Here is a 21,627-nt window from a genome sequence, read left to right on the forward strand (position 1 = left end):
ACCTCTCTAGGTTCCATTTGCTCACCAGTAAAATGGGCGTAATACCCCATAGGGCTCTTGAGAGGACTAAGTGAGATAAGCATACAAGCACTCAGTATGCCCTTGCTACTGTTATTTATCAAGTGTTAATGGCTCAATGGGACTCAGCTGGAGGATATTCTAGAATACATATTCCTTAAAGTTTTTTTCTTTTTTTATTTTTAGGGCCGCACCTGCAGACTATGGACATACCCAGGCTGAGGGTTGAATAGGAGCTACAGCTGCCAGCCTACACCACAGTCACAGCAATGCCAGATCCAAGCCATGTCTTCAGCCTACCCTGCATGCCGGTCATGGCAACACCGGATCCTTAACCAACCAAGCAAGGCCAGGGATTGAACCCACATCCTCATGGATGCTAGTCGGATTTATTACCCTCAGCCACAACAGGACCTCCCATATTCCCTAAGGTTTGGACCACCTTCATCAACCAGTATGAAAGGAATCGGGCCGAAGATGTATCACCAAAGAGCATGAATCTCGTTTCCTGGTAAGGTCTCCATCAATCAAATCATTGGTTCAGGGAAGCAAAAACTTCTTGGGGACTAACAGAACTGGATAAGTCCTTGCTGTTGGCAGGATAATGCAAATGGGAAGGTTCTGTCTGGAAGATGGATAACAACCAATACCAAATTAGTATTTACGTGTGTGTGCTAGGCACCGTTCTAAGTGCTATACAAAGACTAGCTCAATAAATCCCTATAGCAACCTTATGAGTATATGCAGTAATCCCCATTTTATAGATGGGGAAGTTGAAACACAGAGAGATTAGGTAACCTGCCCACAGTCCTACGAGTGTATGTGGTTGACGTGGGATTCAAGCCCAAGCAATCTGACCTTCGAGGCTGAGTTCTTAACAACTACACCATACTGAGGAAGCAGGAAAAAGAAAGGGGTGGGGCATTTTCCAAAAATTTCCTTTCCCCACCACAGGGCTTCTGTCTAATTTGGCTCTGAAGTGACCTATTTAAAAAACCCTGTCAATCAATCAGAAACTCCAGGAAAAATGAAAACTGGACCAAGCAAATACATGGCGTAATTTTGAACAAGGCAGTAAGTGTTAGAATGGAGACTCCATGTGGACATTTGTCTTTGAATGACTCAGGAGATTGCAATGACATTGAAATCATAAGGAAAAACATGTAATCCTGGAAGACAACTTAGCTTTGCATCAAACGTTACCTTCATAATCATTATATTTTTCATTGGTTTTCTTCCTTTTTTTGTTGCTGGGTTTTTTTTTTTTAAGTCTTTTTTTTTTTTTTTTAAGGTCACACCTGCATCATATGGAAGTTCCCAGGCTAGGGGTCACATTGGAGCTGTAGCTGCCAGCATACACCACAGCCACAGCAATGTGGGATCTGAGCAATGTCTGCAATTTACACCACAGCTCATGGCACCATGGACCCTTAACTCACTGAGCAAGGTCAGGGATCAAACCTGCATCCTCATGGATCCTAGTGAGATCTGTAACCTGCTGAGCTACAATGGGAACTCTATTCATTGGTTTTCAAATTCCAGAATCAATCTATAGCCCCAGCATGGGATACATTAGCATATTTATAGAATAGAATGCAAATTGAATGAATTTGGACCTTGAAAAAGTAAAAATACCACCAACAGACATGGATAGGTAGGAGTGGGGGCTATGCAAACATCCTCATTCTACAAAGTGGGAAGCAAAGACATTCTACCCAAGGTAGTTGGAAAAAGAAACCAAGATTAATATTATTTTTAGAAATTAGAAAGGTAATCAATTCAGAGGGTGGAGTGAGTTGGCTAAATCCTCAACTATTAAGGCAGGAAGTCAATAGATTATAAATTAAGAAATAGAAGATAGACATATCATTTAGAGATGTGGATATAACTACCAGGGGAACCAAGTCAGAAATGGTTCGGAAAAAAAAAAAAAAGAAAACCCCACAACATTTGTGTTCCCTGCTGGCCCACAGGGTTAAGGATCTGGCATTGTCACTGCTATGACTTGGGTCACTGCGGTGGCACAGGTTCAATTTCCTGGCCCGGGAACTTCCACGTGCTCTGGGTGTGGTAAAAAACAAAACAAAACAAAACAAAAAAACGGAGCTGGAGTGGGGCGAGGTGAACCCCCTTGAGGCAGATGCTTATGTAAAAGCCCTTCAATATGATTTGATATTTTAATAGGGTGTATGATTAAATGTCTTAATCAATTGTAACATATTTTTAAAAGCTTTTGAGTAAATTATGAATAATTGGTATGGGAAGAGAAAAATATACCCTTTCTAATCTCTTGACACGGTAGAGCAAAAAACCAGGGAAAAGATATTTATTAGAGATTCACCAAACTGGGCATTGTCGTAGTTTGGGGAGCAAGGGGATGAGATCGCTGTAAGAGTCTAGGGGAGGGAGTTCCCTCTGTGGCACAGTGGGTTAAGAACCTGACTATAATGGCTCATGTCTCTGCAGAGGCTCAGATTCGAGCCCTGGTCCTAGAAATTCCATATGCTGTGTGTGCGGCCATTAAAAAAAAAAGAAGAGTTCAGAGGAACGCCTTGCCTCATCTATTTTATTTTAAAAATTGATATTGAGACTGGATTTTTTGTATTCCTTTTATATTAAAAGTGTTTTAATTAAGAAAATACAATAGGAAAAGATACGCCATGTGAAACAACATGACAGAAGTCAAATATCCAGGATTATCTGGAAAGAAAGAAAGAAAGAAAGAAAGAAAGAAAGAAAGAAAGAAAGAAAGAAAGAAAGAAAGAAAGAAAGAAAGAAGAAAGAAGAGAAGAAGGAAGGAAGGAAGGAAGGAAGGAAGGAAGGAAGGAAATTTCAAAAAATTTAAAAAGACAGAGACATGTGTCATCACTCCATTTGTCTCCAAGGACCTCTAGAGAAAGTCTGTTTTTCTGTTGTCTTTCCCCTCTGCTTAAGGATAAGAAGCCTGAGGCTCTGAATTCATTTCTCCTCCAGCCCCCAGCACCTGGGAGAGGTCACTTCTCCTCCGTGTGCCCTTCACCAGCCTTTTGGTGCATTTGACAAATGTGTTTTGGGCACCTACTGGAAGTTGGGCACCTTGGAGACACACAAGCCCCAAGATGTTTCTGTGACATGTGGCCTCTCGCCTTGACTTATTGAGGTCCCCCTGCGCTCTGCCCAAGGAGCATCCTGCACTGTTCACCAGGGTCCACTCAGTATCTTCCCTATACAACTGGAACTTATCAAAAATGGGACCTTGTCTACTTTATTCTGTGCTGAATTCTCAGCCCCCAATGCAAGGTCTGGCACATAGGTGCTAAGTAAGCCCTCCTAGAGCAGGAGGTGGAGGGCCAGTCCCCACTAATGCAAACTGCTTACTGCCCAGCTCCTATTGCATCTCCAGGCTGAGAAGAGGGGCCAGCACCAGAGAAGATGCCAGCTTGAGAAAGGGCTGCCCAACAGGAATGATGACTCCAAGAGCTTGGTACGATACCGTAAAGCATTAGAAGCTTCCACATCCTTGTCATGTTGTTTAAACCCCACTTCCCCACAATGAGAAACGCAATCCTGAAAACAGTAAGGGCCAACGACTTGTTTTCAGGGAGCAAAGAAGACCATGCTGAAGAGACGCTATTCCACTGTGCTCAGTCTTAAAGAAGCAGGAAGGCAAGGTGAAATGAAAGCTTTAGAGGCTAGGGCTGAAGGTCTTGCCTGCAGGATGCAGGAAGCTCACAGGACAAAGTGCCCCTTCTATCAAGCAGCAAATGATGCCGTTGTGGAGAAGACTCAGACAGGGCAAAGTCAAGAACACGTCACTCCCCGGGCTTAAACGCTTCCAAAGGCTTCCAGGTCAGGCAAAGTCCAAAGTTCTTACAGCTTCCGCCTGGCCTCCAACACCCTCACCTGGTCTCCTTTCTTCCTTTGCTTATCCTGCTCAGCCATACTGGCTCCCTTGCTCCTTAAACACCCCAGGGACAGCCCCACCTCCGAGCCCTTGCCCCGGCTGTTCCTTCTGCCTGGAAGGAAGGCGCTTCCCGCCTGGCTTGATTCCATACGTCTTTCAGCTTTGGGGTTACACGTCACCTTCTCAGGGAAGCTAACCTTGACCTCACTACCTACAACTGCATCCCCCTTCCCTCCCCACCTGCTTTAGGAGAGTTTGGAAAAAGTTTGCGGTCCAGAGTGAGGACACTTCATGTCCTAGGTTTAGCCCCAGGGACTCCACCTGCAAAATCATCTTTGGGGGTGGCCCAGATTGAATTTGCCTTGGTTCAGACCTTATTATCTCTTAGAACCCAACCCCTGCCATGTCCCCACTGCTCAGAGCGAAGCCATCACTCACCACAGAGTGAAATCGCAGAAAAGAGCAATTATTATGCTGTGCGTCAGACCTTTGACTCAGATTAACATCACTGCCTCTTGATTTGATCTTTTTATTTTTCTCCAAACACTTAGGGCATTTTGAATGCAAGCCAGATTCGTCTTTGGTGAAAAGCAATATTTTGAAAAACCAGGACTTCCTTGGTAAGATATATTTTAAGGCACTGTACACCGATATGCAGCTAATTGGTTCGGCTGTCCTGTGATTTGCAAAGGGTCACAATGATTTGTGGTATATATGCATCTGTATTAACTGCTCAATGCCAAAATCAATTTCCACAGGTGACAGTAGAGTTTTGTAATAGATGAGGTTATGGAAGACACCTCAACAGTTACCCTTGAGTTTTTGAATCACTTTAATTTAACAGGTAGGTATTATTACATTCCAAGGCAGCAATGCATGATGCTGATAGCATCTGCTGCAGAATACAGAGTAGTGGAAATTCCATTTCCTAAACGTGCAGGTAACCGAATACATTCAGCATCTGAAACACAGAGAAGAGAGACAGTGCCTGCTGGATCTGTCCACAATATGTCCCCTACAACATGTATTTTCTTTATTCTTTCCCCAAGTTCGCACCCAAGGTATTGAGGGAATTTTTTAAAGGAGACTGTTAAACTGCCTCTGGGTAATCTTTGAGGGGAAAAAAATGGAAAATAAGGGATGGACAAGCAATGTTGAGATCTTCCAGTCAGAGTGCTCAAAATGCAGGCTGCTGTGTTACCATCCATTGTGGCAGGAATTAGAGGATCTATTATTTAAAAAGCAGTTTGTAAGCACTTAAGAGCAGAACAATGATTGTTAGGGATTAGCGTGGATTATGCTAAGAGAAGCTTAAGGTAATTAAGTTACCCACCCTCAAGCATTCAGTGTATACTTACTAAGCATCTACTATGTGCCAGGCTCTGGTTCAAGACTAGTTGTTCAGGGAAATGTGGCGGATAGAGTATTTGGGTGGCACAAGATATGTGATAATATTTCTTAAAACACACAGGTTATGGAGTTCCCATGTGGCTTAGCGGTTAACGAATCCGACTAGGAACCATGAGGTTGTGGGTTCAATCCCAGGCCTCGCTTAGTGGGTTAAGGATTCGGCGTTGCCATGAGCTGTGGTGTAGGTCGCAGACGAGGCTCAGATCCCGAGTTGCTTTGGCTGTGGCGTAGGCCAGTGGCTACAGCTCTGATTAGCCCCCTAGCCTGGGAACCTCCATATGCCGTGGGAGCAGCCCTAGAAAAGGCAAAAAGACAAAAGAAAAAAAAAAAAAAGAACATACAGGTTAAAAGGTGGAAAGGTGATGTTAAACCTTGCCTTCCCCAACTAGCCTCCTTAGGCCCAAGGTCACTAAGAACCAGACCTGGTGGTGCATTGGACTATGGCAAGTCTGGTGGGTGGGGGTGGGGGTGGGGTGAGGAGGTGGGGGTGGGGTGAGGAGGTGGGGGTTGGGTGCTCTTTGAAGATGTATTTGGTTTTAAGTGCTGCATGAAAGTCAGGCTGCAGATCCCTAAGTACTAGAGTTATCCAAGCCAGAAAACTTGACTCTTGCCTGACACAGAGTATGAAGCTCCAAGAAGTCACATAAATGATAAACCCAAGTCTAGTCCTCAAGAAGTGAGACAGGAGTTCCTGTTGTGGCTCAGCGCGTTATGAACCCAGCTATCATTCACGAGTGTGCGGGTTCGATCCCTGGCCTTCCTCAGTGGGTTAAGGATCCAATGTTGTTGTGACCTGGGGTGCAGATCGTAGACGTGGCTCGGATCCTGAGTTGCTATGGCTGTGGTGTAGGCTGGCCACCGTAGCTCCAATTTGATCCCTAGCCTGGGAACTTCCATGTGCCGTGGATCTGGCTGGAAGAAAAGCAAAAAAAAAAAAAAAAAAAGTGGGACAGCCACGAACCTAATGGCACCCTCCAGTTTGGAAACACCCCAAATCCAATGTAGAAGATGCAAGGATCTCCAATAGTTTGCTCACCTGCATCCAGTTTCTTTAGAAAAGAAACTCTGCTCTTCCAAATGATTGCTGTTGTCTTTTTTTTTTAAATTTACTTTTGATCTCTAGAGGTGGTGTTTCTTTGCTGTCTCCTGCTACATTGTCTAAATCTTGCTGGCTTTTTTTTTTTTTTTTTTAAATCTTTTTGCCTTTTCTAGGTCCACTTCCCGTGGCATATGGAGGCTCCCAGGCTAGGGGTAGAATCAGAGCTGTAGCCACCAGCCTATACCACAGCCACAGCAACGCCAGATACTTAACCCACTGAGCAAAGCCAGGGATCGAACCTGCAACCTCATGGTTCCTAGTCGATTCGTTAACCACTGCGCCACAATAGGAACTCCAAAATCTTGCTGGTTTTACCCTATCTTTTCTTTGACCTTGCTTTCTGGATTTGGCATAAAAATTGGCAGAGGCTGGGTGAATTATTTTTCACTGCAGTTCCTGTGGCTGAATGGTTCAGAGCCAGGGACAGACATCAAACTCCTGGATGCAAGAGTGGGCAAAGTAGAGAAGACCCGGCCCCCACCAGGTCTGGGCTCTTAAATTAAGGCAGTGCTGTGTGGGGATTAGGATGAAGTTTCTGGTTCAAGTCCAGTCCTGCCACCGCCTTGCAGGTGGATCTCATGCTATTTCAGCTGAAGTAGAGCTACTGCAATTCTCCAAGCCTCAGTCTCCATATTGGTAGAACAGACTTGCTAGCTATGCACAGGGCTACTATGAGAATTGATTGCATCTGTTTATACTAAGTATTTATCCCAGAAAGTGTCGTACAGACATGAAAGGCAGTACAGGGTAGGGTTGGAATCCTAGCTCTGCCTCTGACTAACCATGTGCCCTCTGGGTCTCCATGCCTTCATTTATAAAATGGGGATAATAATAGTGTCCACTTTCTGGAGAAGCCCTGAGGATTAAATAATGTTTGTCAAGTGCTCACTTAGCATAGAGCTTGGCATAGAGAAGGTGTCTGTTAAATAAATAAATGCTCAGGATTTAGCCCAGAAATGAATGCTCAATCTGCCCCAGTAATCATAGCTTGGCACACAGAAGGTGTTCATTAAGTGTTAGCTAATTATTATTTTTACTATTTCCTTGGCACCTCTTTCTGGGGTTCTCATGACCCAGTCTCTCCGGCTGCAGCTTCCTCAGAAGAAACCCCCAGGATCCCCAAGGGCATCTCACCTGCTCACCCATCCCAGGACCAAAGGGCAGACCTCCCCCGGAAGCAGTGCCCTCATGCAGACCCAGGAAGGAGGCCACAGGTGAGTCTCTGCCTTTCCGGGAGCTCTCTTAAGCCAGAGAGATTCTAGTGCCAGACATTTCTGTTCATCTGCACTATTTTGGAGCCAACTTCAGGGGACCCTCAAAATGATCCTTAAATCCTGAATTTTTTCTCCTCCTTCATCTTGTTTCCGTTTTTTGTTTCTGGATTCTTGTTGCTGTTTTTCAGTTTTCATAGGTTCCTCCGGTCCTTGCCCCGTAGTCCCGTAGTGTTAATATTGCTTAAGGTTCTGTCAATTTCCTTTTTTCTAGTCATTGGGTTTTCTCTGGCACGTCTTGTGTGTTTTCCTGTTTTTAATTACCATCTATGCTTGGATGATCCTAAGGGTCAACCCAGGCTTCATCTGTGTCCTAACCCCTGTATCAGTGATTCTTAACAGATAACCCTTCCCCCTCCCAAAAAAATGCCCATTCACAGGGTATTTTTCATGAAGTTTCATATGAACCTCATCCATAAAACTACATGGATGGGTACCTTTATCTAGAGACCCAATACCAACTCCCTGTTATGGACCTCAATTTTTTCATCCTCACCCCCCCAAGGAGGCATGTCTGATCGAATCTGTCTTCAATCTGTCTGTAGGTCTTTTTTTTTTTTTTAATTGCCCTCAGAACACTGGCTACCAAAACTTTCTTCTCTTGCTAGCTCCAACATATATTGTTCCCCATGTATACAGGCAGGGGCTAGAAACCTTTAGAGAGAGGAAGATCTCATTAACTTTCTTTCTTTTTTTATTAGAGTATAGTTGGTTTACAATGTTGTGCCAATTTCTACGACACAGTAAAGTGACCCAGTCATATGTATATGTTCCTTTTCTTCTATTATCTTTCATCAAGGTCTATTCCAAGAGACTAGATATAATTCCCTGTGCTAAACAATAGGACCTCATGGCTTATCCATTCTAAGTGTAATAGTAGGCATCTACTAACCCCAAACTCCCTTCCAATCCATCCCTCTCCCTCCCCTCCTCCCCCTTGGGAACCACAGAACTGTTCCCTATGTCCAAGAGTCTGTTTCTGTTTTATAGATTGGTTCATTTGGGCCATATTTTAGATTCCACATATAAGTGGTATCATGGTATTTGTCTTTCTCTTTCTTTCTTACTTACTTGATTGATTGATTGATTGATTGGTATTTTTGCCATTTCTAGGGCCACTTTTGTGGCCTATGGAGGTTCCCAGGATAGGGGTTGAATCAGAGCTGTAGCCACCGGCCTACACCAGAGCCACAGCAATGTGGGATCTGAGTCGCGTCTGCAACCTACACCACAGCTCACGGCAACTCCGGATCCTTCACCCACTGAGCAAGGCCAGGGATCGAATCTGCAACCTCATGGCTCCTGGTCGGATTCGCTAACCACTGAGCCATGATGGGATCTCTATTACTTACTTCTTTTAGTATGATAATCTCTAGTTGCATCCATGTTGCTGCAAATGGCATTGTTTTGTTATTTTTATGGCTAAGTAGTACTCCACTGTGTGTATACATATATATATATATATATACAGCTTCTTAATCCATTCATCTGTTCATAGACATTGAGGTTGCCTCCATGTTGTGGCTATTGTGAATAGTGCTACTATGAGCAAATGGGTGCATGTACCTTTTTGAATATTGTTTTGTCTGGATGTATGTCCAGGAGTGGGATTGCTGGGTCATATGGCAGTTCTATATTTAATTTTCTAAGGAACCTCCATACTGCTCTCCATAGTGGCTGTACCACTTTACATTCCCACCAACAGTGTAGGAGGGGTCCCTTTTCTCCATACCCTTTGTAGACTTATTAATGATGGCATTCTAACCAGTGTGAGGTGGTACCTCATTGCAGTTTTGGGTTTTTGGGGGTTTTTTTTTTGTCTTTTTAGGGCCACACCCACAGCATGTGGAGGTTCCCAGGCTAGACATCTAATTGGAGCTGTAGTCACCAGCCTAAGCCACAGCCATAGCAATGCCAGATCCAAGCCACATCTGCAACCTACACCACAGCTCAGGGCAACGCTGGATCCTCAACCCACCATTCGAGGCCAGGGATCGAAGCTGTGTCCTCATGAGTACTAGTCAGAATTGTTTCTGCTGAGCCATGACAGGAACGCCCTCATTGTAGTTTTGATTTGCATTTCTCTAATAATTAGTGATGTTGAGCTCTTTTGCACGTGCCTACTAGCCATCCATGTGTCATTGACTTTCTTTTAACCTCTTCATGAGTCTGGAGGAAGACAAGGACGGCCTGGCAAAGAGCTAAGTGAGAGTGCTTCAGGAAAGAAAAGAAGACCCAACAGGGTACCTGATCAGGTGAAGAGTCTATGATAAAGTCAAATGGTGAAAAAAAAAAAGAAAAAAAAGAAAGCAATTCAACACTCTTGGGAAAACAGAGGGACTTCTAGAAATAATGCAGTTGTAGATTCCTACCTCTCTGCTTTGAGATACAGCAGGGATAAGCAAAAAATCTACCGAAAAATCTACAGAAAATTTAAACAGCCAGACAGTAAATATTTTAGGCTTTGCAGGCCAAGCAGCAGAATTGAGGATACCGTGAAGGTATTAATACAATAGTAGGGAAAAACAAATTTGCATAATTTTAAAATTGACAAGAGTCAGAATTACAGATGCTGGAATTTGAATTTCTTACCATTTTTACATGTAATGAAATATCTTTGGATAGTATTTTTTTTTCTACCATTTGAAAATGTACAAACTCTTCTTTACTTGTGGGTTTCACAAAAATAGGTCATGGACCAGATTCAGCCCATGGGCAGTACTTGGCTAACCCCTGAGATATAATTACATATCACCATACATACACCTCACTGAATTTTTCAACTTTTAGAATTTTAGAGACAAAGCATGATGACACATACCCTGTTTCTTGATATATCTCCTCTGAGGGGCCTATAAACAGGCATCTGTTTTATTTTGGCTTTCGACTGTGTTACGTCCAATCCCTCATTTCCTTATTGATATGTTGGGAAGGTTTCACATCTTTGCAGTCACTTTTGGTGAATAAAACTTCCACGTGCATACCCGATTGTAAACCTGTATCCCTCTCCCTCCTTCTTTCAGAGGGGAGTAAGTGCCGTGTGCTGTGGCTAGGACCAGGAAGAATAAAAAGGCCCAAATCCGATTCATTTCATTGGGTAACTTCAGTCAGCTGCATCTTTCACAGTAAAGGTGCAGACCTTTATTGTTCATTGATACTGTTCCTCCAGCTAACAGGTCATCAGGGTTTTCTGAATGCAGAAGTTGAGATGGTGATTTTTTTTTTTTTTTCTGCTTTTTAAGGCTGCACTTGCAGCATATGGAAATTCCCAGACTAGGGATCAAATCAGAGCTGCAGCTACTGGCCTACACCACAGCCACAGCTATGCCAGATCCAAGGCAGGTCTGCTACTTAACACCACAGCTCACGGCAATGCCGGATCCTTAACCCACTGAGCAAGGCCAAGGATTGAACCTTCATCCTCATGAATGCGAGTCAGATGCGTTAACCACTGAGCCACAACAGGAACTCTGAGATGTTGATTTTTCTAGGAGGCACATGCATCAGTTACTGGAGGGCCCTGTGGGGCCTTCCCACTGCAGCTTCCTTCCCTGATATGAAATACCTGAATCTGATCAGCCTTTCCCATCCCACCTTGTAAGTTCTCCCATCACTGAGAACTTACAACTCCAAGTGGCTAGGCCTGCAGTTGGTCCATACAATACCCTGTACACATTTTTTTTTTGTCTTTTTGCCTTTTCTAGGGCGGCTCCCGAGGCATATGGAGGTTCCCAGGCCAGGGGTCTAATCAGAGCTGTAGCCACCGGCCTACGCCAAGCCACAGCAACGAGGGATCCGAGCCAAGTCTGTGACTTACACCACAGCTCACGGCAACACCAGATCTTTAACCCACTGAGCAAGGCCAGGGATCGAACCCTCCATCTCATGGTTCCTAGTCAGATTCGTTAACCACTGTGCCATGACAGGAACTCCTACCCTGTACACATTTTTAAAAAGCCACCCTCCCTTTAGATGGACTCAGTTCTGGATCAACAAACACCCTGCCCTTGCTTGACCTCTAGGCCAGGCGGCCTTGTGCAGGGGCAGCATCTTCATGAGTAGCATGTAGCCCTGGGCAGGGTGTCCTTGCCTAACAGCTGCTCTCTTGAGAGGGATACAGACAAAATGGCTCAGGCTCGGCTACCCACCCCCAGATACACTCAACTCATAGACCCCTTCCTTCCAAAGAGGCTGCCCCGCTGCCATTCCCTCTCTCAGTTCTGGTCTTACCTCCCCACTTCATTGCTGAAATAGACACAAGAGCAGATGAGCAGCTCTGATGGCCTAAACTGGTATCCAATCCAGTTGTGAGATGCCAGCCACCCTCAACCTATATGAATGATTCTTCTTGGAATCACAGGTAACTCAGTGAGGAGCTAAAAATATTGGAAGGAAGAGCAGTGGTATAAAAAAGCAAACTTGGGGAGTTCTCGTAGTGACACAGCAGAAACGAATCTGACTAGGAACCATGAGGTTGCAAGTTCAATCCCTGGCCTCGCTCAGTGGGTCAAGGATCTGGCATTGCCATGAGCTGTGGTGTAGGTCGCAGACGCTGCTTGGATCCCACGTTGCTGTGGCTGTGGCCCAGGCCCGCAGTGGCTGCAGCTCCGATTAGACCCCTAGCCTGGGAACCTCCACACGCTGCAGGTGCAGCCCTAAAAAGACAAAAAGACCAAAAAAAAAAAAAAAAGCCAACTTGGAGTTCCCATTGTGGCTCAGTGGGTTAAGAACCTGACTAGTATCCATAAGGATGTGGGTTTGATCCCTGGCCTTGCTCAATGGGTTAAGGATCCAGAGTTGCCATGAGCTGTGGTGTAGGTCACAGACATGGCTTGGATCTGGCACTCCTGTGGCTGTGGCGTAGGCTGGCAGCTGCAGCTCCAGTTCGACCCTTAGCCTGGGAACTTCCATATGCCACAGGAGTGGCCCTAAAAAGCTAAAAAGTAAAAAAAACACACCTACTTGTCTTAGCCATGTGTAAAATGTCTAAAATGCATGAATCAAGGGCTACTGGTCAATAGGTCATTTAGAGGTACGAAGGAATCACAAGAAAAACTAAGATGTAAGACAGAAACAAATGAAAGCACTTCCTATTTTTGCTCCTTCCTTATACTGGTAAGAAAACTCGTGCTGGAATTTAGCAATTTCCAGAGTCTCATAGCCAGTAAATGGCAGGATTAAGGTAAGGTGCACCTGACCTCAAAGCCCCTGCTCTTGTCTGATATTCTCTGTAGTCTCCCATAAATTATGAAAGGCCCATTTGCTCTTCCATTTAAAAAAGTGGGCTCTGGGGAGTTCTCATTGTGGTGCAGTGGAAACAAATCCGACTAGTATCCATGAGGATGGGGGTCCAATCCCTGGCTTCGCTCAGGGGGTTGGGGATCCGGCATGGCCTGTGAGCTGTGGTCTAGGTTGCAGACTCCACTTGGATCCTGTGTGGCTGTCTCTCTGTAGCTCAGATTCGACGCTAGCCTTGGAACTTCCATATGCGGCCGTAACAAAAATAAAAGCAAAAAAGAAAAGTGGGGGGGGGGGGGTTCTGGCAGAGTTGTGGGGTGGAGGGAAAGAAAAACAACCTTTAGGCTTCTCTTTAGTCTCAGAAACATTGGTTTCATTGGGAGTACTTCCACATGTCAGAATATAATGTTCAAATTGTTAAAATAATAATTTCCTCTAACATACACAGTGAGCTCATGTTAAACTTTAGTCAATGCATCAGTGAGGGAACCGGCAGAATGACAAAGCTAATTCCAAGGAAGATGTTGTATGTTTTTTTCAATAAAAAAAATCTGAACTAAGATTGTTAAGTTATACGTAAAACTGATTAATGCTCTAGAGGGTGGGCAATAGTCCACAAGATTTGGGTTTAAATCCTCTAGTGAACAGTAATTGTTTGTACTTCTACCAAACAAAAAAATATATGTGCATCTTCCCAAGTTTTTTAACAAGTAAACATCTAACTGTACAACTGGGCCTGGATTTATAATAAAAGCTAAGGCAAACAAAGTTACGTTCCCCCAGCTAATTAGATGACCACTTGGGTAAGCTCGTTAGACACTGCTCTATGACGTTAAATATTAAAAGGATACGTTCATCTTTCTGCCTTTTTTCTTGTTTTAGTTTTTCTTTTTCTTTTTTCTTTTTGATTTTTAGGGGCAGCACCCACAGCATATGGTAGTTCCCAGGTTAGGGGTTGAATCAGAGCTACGCTGCCAGTCTATACCACAGCTACAGCAATGCAAGATCCAAGCCACATCTGCAACCTACACCACAGCTCACGGCAATGCCGGATTCTTAACCCACTAAGCAAGGCCAGTGATCGAACCCACATCCTCATGGATCCTAGTCAGGTTCGTTAACTGCTGAGCCATGAAGGGAACACCCAGTTTTAGTTTTTCTTGATGCATGCTGATAACCCACACTAGTCATCCATGCTAACAACCCATATTGGTCAGCCAACCGTGGCTGCCTTTATTGCAGTCCAGAGATAAAATTTCAAAGGATGAAATGAGTAGAATCCTAGAACTGGAAGGAGGAAGGCTACATGTGAAGCAGAAAAAAAAAAAGACGAGTAAGTCCTTTCCATCAAGGATGACACACCTAAGAGTACGGCTGAAATATATTTAACCACCAATAGGACAAAGACCAGCCCATTAGAACGGATGCCTCCCTTGGGCTAAAACAGGATTGTGATGGCTCTGCTGAGCCAGGATTCAACCTTTTACTTGGTGGATCTTGTGGCTGTTTGGGAGGTTCCATGAAGGGCTAGGGCTAATGCAGGGGTTTGGCAAGGGACGTGGACTGGAGGCTGTTAACCAAGAGGTAGGGAAGTATTTCATTTTAACAATGGGTATGTCTATACAAACGTGTTCTGGCTAAATGTTAGTCATGCTCACACCTCAACCTCTGGACCTTCCGAGTCCTGACCCTCCCCCACCCCAAACACTGTCATGGCCACTCTTGCCCATCCTGCCTCAAAACTCCAGCCCATTTCTCTCTTCTATCTGCCTCTTGGGCTTTAGGATCAAGGAATAAGAATGGTGGGAAAGGAACAAAGAGAAGGTTAGGAGTAGGAAGAGAGTTGGAGAGTTCTAATGTATTCTGTACCCGCATCTAAGAGAAGAGGGAGCACTAAGTCTAGAACAGGAAGACCAGAAGGTGACTACTTGGTACTGTTTCTCTAGGGATACAGTAGTGCCCCCGACAGACAAAAAAAAATCCTGTCCTTATGGAGTCTCTATTCTTCTGGGGGCAGATAGGAGATATGAAAAGTATGTGCTAATATATATAAAAGCACCTAGCCCTGGCTTGGCCCCTAGGAAATACTTATGTCCTTCTCCCACCCCTGTCCTCAGCCACATCATTGAAGCTTCCCCGAAGGCTTCTGAGCACATAAATAAAGCTGGAACCCCATCTGGCCGAAAAAGTCAACCATCTGGAGATTTGGAAATATGGGAGAACTTCTAATGACTGGCTAATTTTTTTTTTCAGTTTTTTAGCCAGATGTTTGATGTCATCCAGGCCCATCTGTAGCAGAAATAGCAGTTTATTGAACCTGTTTTCCATAATTTTAAGTTCCAGGTCCTAAAATCTTAAGTGGGCTTTCTTTTCTAGTAGGAATTTTTTTAATGAATTGAAAAAGTGATTATTAACTAATAAAGAGTAATGTAGTAATACAAAATGAAAAATATCAGAAATTTGGATCTGAAGGGCCCTTTAGATAATTTCCAGGGCTCAAAACTGGCAGTCCATGGGTCAGATTCAGTTATAAGGTGAGTTAAGTTTGGCTGGAACTGTGTTTTTTTTTTTTTAAGTAAAATTAGTTGCATATGTTTTTAAACTCATCTGGCTTAAAAATTTTTTTTAATTTTTTTATTTTTGGCAGCACTTGTAGCATGTGAATGTTCCAGGCCCAGGGATCAAACCTGTGGTGCAGTTGGGACCTGCACCACAGCTGCAACAATGCCAGATCCTTAACCCACTGCACCACAGGGGCACTTCATTTGGCTTTTTAAAAATCAGAATATTTGGTCAGGCTTAGTACACATTTCCCCAGAGTAAAAATTAAGCCATATAGTAATTGTTTCCAACTTGCCACAGTCCCCACCACTCCCTGTTGCCCCCATATTGAGACCAAGTTTTGGTTACCATGTATCTTCTCAAACGCACTATTACCCCCCCACCCCCAACCAATACAACTGAGTTAAGAGGACTGTGAAATGTATGTTTCACATGTTACCAGCCGAGTTCACATGGACATTTGGATTTGATATTTCCTAATGTTATCTGAAGCTCTCATTTTAGAACCAGGTAACCTGAGGTTCAAAGGAAGAACTAACATGCACAGTTCACAGAGCTGTTGGAGACAGAAATGTGAGTAGCACTCAGGGTTCCTTACTACTAGCCCCGTGGTCTTTCCACTATCTAAATACATCACTTGAATTATATTTAGGACTTTAAGAGGTTTCTTAATGGGAGAATCACGTATCGAACATGTTCTCATTCAAATTCACATGCTGCCATTGAAAGCACACAGCAGGTTGCGGTGCTGCTCTGTGAATGCCTTGCGTGCTTTCCAGCTATTGAGTCAGGCATTTGTTCGGGTTTCTCAGTGTGGGTGTCTCTACATAGGTCGATTGCTTTTTCATTCAAAGGATGTCCTTTTCTGCCTCTGAGTTTTTGCCTGTCTGGTGGTTCCTGCACCCCTGCAGACACTGCACAGGCATGCTGAGTGTTCTGGGATCTGGGGCTTCTGAATGGAAAAACCCATGTGTCTGGGCATTCTCACAGCTGATGTTTGTACCAGTAGCAACCTATCCAGCAGAGCATGAATTAATGTCCTCTAGCAAATGCTCGGTGAAGCAACATGGCTTAGGTGAAGTAGTGTCTGCTGAATTTAGGTTTGTGACCTTGGGCAAGTTACGTAACTTCTCCCAGCCTCAGTTTCCTCATCTATGAGTAAGTATACTGCTTTTCCAACATCATTGAGTGCCTTTGAAGATGAAAGAGTTAATTTTTTAAAATTCTTAGCACAATCCTAGCACCTCGAGGGCTACCTATAAATGACATTCTGGTGACTTGTAGAAATGAAAGCTGGAAACATCTCTTCTCATCACTTGAGAGACCTGATCCTTCCTTAACACATGTGGTCATTCCCAGTAAAGAGTCAATATGTGTTGGCTTTAATATTGTATCGCTTGGAAGACTTTGAGAAAATTAAGGTTCCAAGTGGTCCACCACAGACCTATGGAGGCAAAGAACCTACTTGTGGGGCCTAATAATCTATTTTTTAAAGCTCCCCATGTGATTCTGATGACTAGTTAAGTTGGGACACCACTGATGTAGTTTTCTTATACTCGAATATCTTTGGTGGTAGCAACTCATAACCTCTGAAAGTTTTCCATGCCATATTGGATAGTTACTTATATGGAGGTAAAACCTGTTTTCTTCTAGCTCCTACTTCTAATCCCTTGAGGCCACATAGAACATTTCAAATCTCTTTTCCATATGACAGCCCATCAGATATTTGCAGACAGCTGTCATGTCCCTCTGGAGCAGTCTCTTCTTTTGGATGAAATAGCCACATTCTCTCATGACTCTTAAAAAGTATGGATGCCCCCTCCTTATTATCTTTTGACACTTAAAGGACCAGAAAAATGAGGATGCTGAGGCTTTGGAAGACAGGTGATACTGAACAGGAGATGGCTATACACTTTTATTCCAGCAAAGGACAGATGCTGCCTACTGCATGTGTCTTCCCATGCAGAAATCAGAGGCTCCTGCAAATTCCTTGAACATTTAATAGGTTTAGTACATGAAAGAAAATCTTGGTTTCAGATTTCAGCCAGACCTGTCTAGGTGTTCATTATATGAGTGGACACATAGCTAAAATTTATTGTAGCTCATTAAAATGTACTCATCTTACTGTATTAATACTTCAAAATGTTTAAAAAAAATAGCTGGGCCAAATTGCATGGACACCGCAGGAAATTTTCTCAGAAGAATTCACCTGACTAAGAACAAATCTTAGAGTCATCCAGTTCCTTCTTGATTCAAATTCTCACTTCTCCCACTAAGCACACAGAATGCCTGGGTGGGGTTCCAATGCATTATACAAACTGTGGGTGTAGGACATGATGTTGGAGAAAAGAGAAACCATCAGTTGAGAAATTCTGAGCAAGGATTCAGGAATTTCAGGCCCTAATGGGGGAAGCCAAATTGAGTTTAATGGCGAATTCCCAGGTTTACATCAAAGAAGCAGAAGAATTGGAAATAACTGAAACATGGTCTACATGTGTACCATTTTTTGGCTTGGGAGGGGCCTCAGATTTTTTAATGCCATCCCTAGAACCATTGTAGGCATCAAAATAGCCACCAAATCACAGCTTTATAAAAGATGACTCAATTCCTTCTTGTCAACACAGGAAAGTGAATTCTGGAATTTCCTTAATGACTTCACATTTGATCACAAATAATCCTAGATATTAGATTTTTGTCAGTATTTAGGAGAGAATGTCCATGAGTTCATTGGATACACTAAGAGCATTGTGTAGTGCTAATTCATGGCCCCCCTATTTCAAATCAATCATTTAACAGATTAATATACTGAGGGATGGGTAAATGTCTTTGCCAAGGTCACACAAATAGTTTGCAGCATTACCCAGGTCTTCAGACTTCAAGTAAGTAATCCTTGTTGCATTTAAAGTAGTCCTCTCCTATCCGGGCTTTCCACTAGTTGCAAATTTGCATTGGAAACAGAATCCACTCTAGTAGTGCTACAGTCAGAGGAGCAGTTGTTCAGAGTGTCAGGACATGGGAGGAAGGCCAGGGAATGATGCAATATTACACTAGCAAGTGATGTCATAGCATGATTTCCTAAGCAATTTACATAAATGCAAGTTCTCAAGAAGCCCTGACAAATGCCAGCCAGTGAAAATGCAGGCATGAAGAACCAATGGCAAGCAGGGCAAGATAGCACGTAGGAAACCCAGATTTCCTTGCTCATCAATGTGACAAGCTTCACAGATTCCTCAGAAGCCTGAGAAAACTCCCTTCTTCCCCTCTAATCCAGTGCCTTCCCTCAGGCATATAGACTCTAAAGAGCTTTAATTTCCTCATGTTATGTTTCTGTTCACTCCTGCTGACATCGAGGCATGGCCCAATGATGTTGAGAGTGACTGCTGGTATACTGAAAGCAAGTTGAATAGTGAGGCAGGCTACCCAAGGGCTTGGCATTCTAAAATTTCTCTATCTCTTCATTATAATAAAATGAATCCTTAATTTTTTTTATTTAGAAGTGATATGCTGCAGTTCTTGGAGAACCAATCCTATGCAAATGTCATAGAAATGTATTTGTTGGGTTTTCAGATGTTTAGGAAAGAAGACAGGTGGATATCAAATACCAAGACTTCAGTTTTGCTTTGAACCCAAGTGGAGAAACATGATTAAGTTTTCTTTAAAATGTGTGTGTGTGTGTAGAGTTTCCTGTATATTAGTCTTAAACTGGTTGGCAATATTCATTAAAATATCTAGTTAGACCAAACTCAGAAGAAACTGCTAAGACTATGTTGAGAAATAAGGAAATAGCTCAGAGTGCACCAGTCTAGGTCAGAATCAACCTCTCTCTCTCTCTCTTTCTCCCTCCCCCTCCTTCCCTCCCTCCCCCTTCCTTTACCCTTCCCCCACTGAAATGCAATTTAAGCAGAGCCAAAGACCCCATCTCAAGCCAGAGATCAAAGCAGTTCACAATATGCCTAGGGATTTTAGATTTGAAGACTTTTCTCAACTGCAGAAGCTGCCTAGAGTGCCACAAAATTTCATTTCATGAAGCTTAACCAAAAACAATCAACAAGACTCGACCCCTCATCCCATACAGCTCATTCTTGCTTAGAACAGTCTGGACATCTGCACATTCTCAGCAATAATTTGAACTATACCTCTTTCCCCATCACTGCCTCCCTCACCCCAACCACACACTGGAATAGCAGAATGTCAGAAACTGTATTATTTGGGACCGTTGAGAGGAATTTGTAAATACCTTCTAGGCAGCAGGTCCTCCACAGCCCCGAATGGGTCATTACTTCTTCATTCTTCCTGCTGGTTTCATTATCACTTGTAGATTTAGTCCTGCACACACCTCTGGAATATAACCAGTAGTCCGTGCCCACTGCAATGGTCATTAGACTAAAAGCTGCGAAGGCTCCCACAGTGGTGATCAACATCTGGATTCCTCTGTCACACATCCTCATAATTCTTCATGGTACTCTGGACGGCTGGGGGTTGGAGAGGGAGGTGCAATGCCAGAGGGGAAAAATCACTCTGCAGCTGGATAACCTAGGACAGGCTCTTCCAAAAATTCGGATCTCCTTTTGTCGGCATCCACAGGGACTTTGGGAAAGCTGAGGTTTCCTGTCTGGAGCTCTCGCCAGTTCCCTGGGTCTCCTATGGCCCTCCAAAGGGTGCAGGCTCCAGGGGGTTGGTCCACATCACTGCTGCCTTCTGAAGGTCCCTGGGTCCCTTTCATTCCTCGGGAGCTTGGTAAGGATGAGGGTCCGTGCAGGGCATGGCTCTGGAGCCTGGAGCTGCCAGCTCGGTTGGAGATGCGCCTGGCTCTTCACAGCCCCGGGAGACTCAAGGCAAAGAAATCCAGTGAGGTCTATGTGTGTGTGTGTGTGCGTGCGTGCGTGTGTGTGCGAGCGCGTGTGCTGGGGGTGAGGGCGGATGGCAAAAAATAGCACTGCTGGGAGGCGAGTCGCTGAGAAGAGTGTTCATTGCTTCCCCAGCCTCCCAGGAAAGCTCTCCGCCTGCTCCTGACACCCCCGCTCAAACTGGAGAAAAGACAGTCCTGGGGCGGGGACCGGAGGTTTCAGCGGAGGGCAAAGGTCCGCGGTGCTGAAGGGACAGCTCCCCGCCTGTTGCCCCGCCTCCGCCTTCCCAAAGCCCGAGCTGTAGGTCCGTGGTGCTGAAGGGACAGCTCCTCCGCTGCTGCTGCACCCCCGCCTTTCTGGCGCTGGGGCTAGAGACCTGGGGTGCTGAAGGGTCGATCTTGTCCCTCGCCCTTCCCCCGTCCCTTCCCAGGCCACGCAGCTGTCTGGGCTCTGCCTAGTCAAACCCACGCTCCGCGCAAAGTTTCGGGAGCCCAGGGCAGTCAGCGCCCCGGCTCCTTAGTGCTGCAGCACGACCCTGTTCCTCCGCTCCCGCTCTCGGAAGGGTTAAGGAAAGGGGTAGGGGAGAGGAGCCCGCAGCGCACTCTGGCACTCTCTCCGCTCCCACCCAACGCGGCATTTCCCCCCCTCACCAATGAGCCAGGCAAGTTTGCCTTTTGCTGCGGGCGCAGCTGGAGCCCATTGGGGAAGACCGAGTCTTCTTAAAGGGGCCAGCGACTCTGGGCGATGGTTCTATGGCTCGCTTGGGCGGGCAAAAAGTGTTGTCACAGGCACATCTGTGTAGAGTCTGCCTCAATTTGGTTCCCCAGAAAACAAACCAATATGTCTACCCTCCTTTCTCTGGAGCCCTGGTTTACACCGGAGACAGCGTGCTCAGATCAGACCCGGAACTGTTCATATACAAATGAACATGCATTCCTAAAAGACAAACGAAGCTGGAAGTATGTACACTCTATTGTATAAAAATCAGGGATTTGGGGCAAGGGTGGGAGATATTGGTCTCTGAATACACTTACACATTTTAACAATCCTACGTTTTTGGGGGTGGTTGTGGTGGTGATGGACTCAATGTAGGAGAGTCGCTGAAAATGTCAGATTCTCTCCAAATGTCCCTGGGATGTTCATTTGTTAACATTTCTGTCTAAGACCAGGAGACAGATGAAGTTAGGTCTACTTTCCTTGTTAGTCCAAAGGGCACATATCATTGTATACCTGAAAGCTAGTGAGATTCTTCCATGAAAATAGTCAATTTGCAAAGGGTTAGCATTTAATTTAACCAGC

At 44.5% G+C, this 21,627-nt stretch overlaps 1 protein-coding gene across 1 annotated transcript in view; it reads right to left on the reverse strand.

Annotated features, from left to right (window-relative positions):
* The window catches only part of CACNG3 (calcium voltage-gated channel auxiliary subunit gamma 3), a 106,291-nt gene extending 85,185 nt beyond the window's left edge, over positions 1–21,106 (reverse strand). The window contains exon 1 of the mRNA XM_047779145.1: positions 19,719–21,106. Within this exon, the coding sequence (XP_047635101.1) occupies positions 19,719–19,929 (211 nt within the window). The 5' untranslated portion in view covers positions 19,930–21,106. The remainder of the gene's footprint in view (positions 1–19,718) is intronic.
* Positions 21,107–21,627: the final 521 nt, after the last annotated feature.

This window comes from Phacochoerus africanus, chromosome 5 (genome assembly GCF_016906955.1).
Source record: "Phacochoerus africanus isolate WHEZ1 chromosome 5, ROS_Pafr_v1, whole genome shotgun sequence".
NCBI classification, from domain to species: domain Eukaryota; kingdom Metazoa; phylum Chordata; class Mammalia; order Artiodactyla; family Suidae; genus Phacochoerus; species Phacochoerus africanus.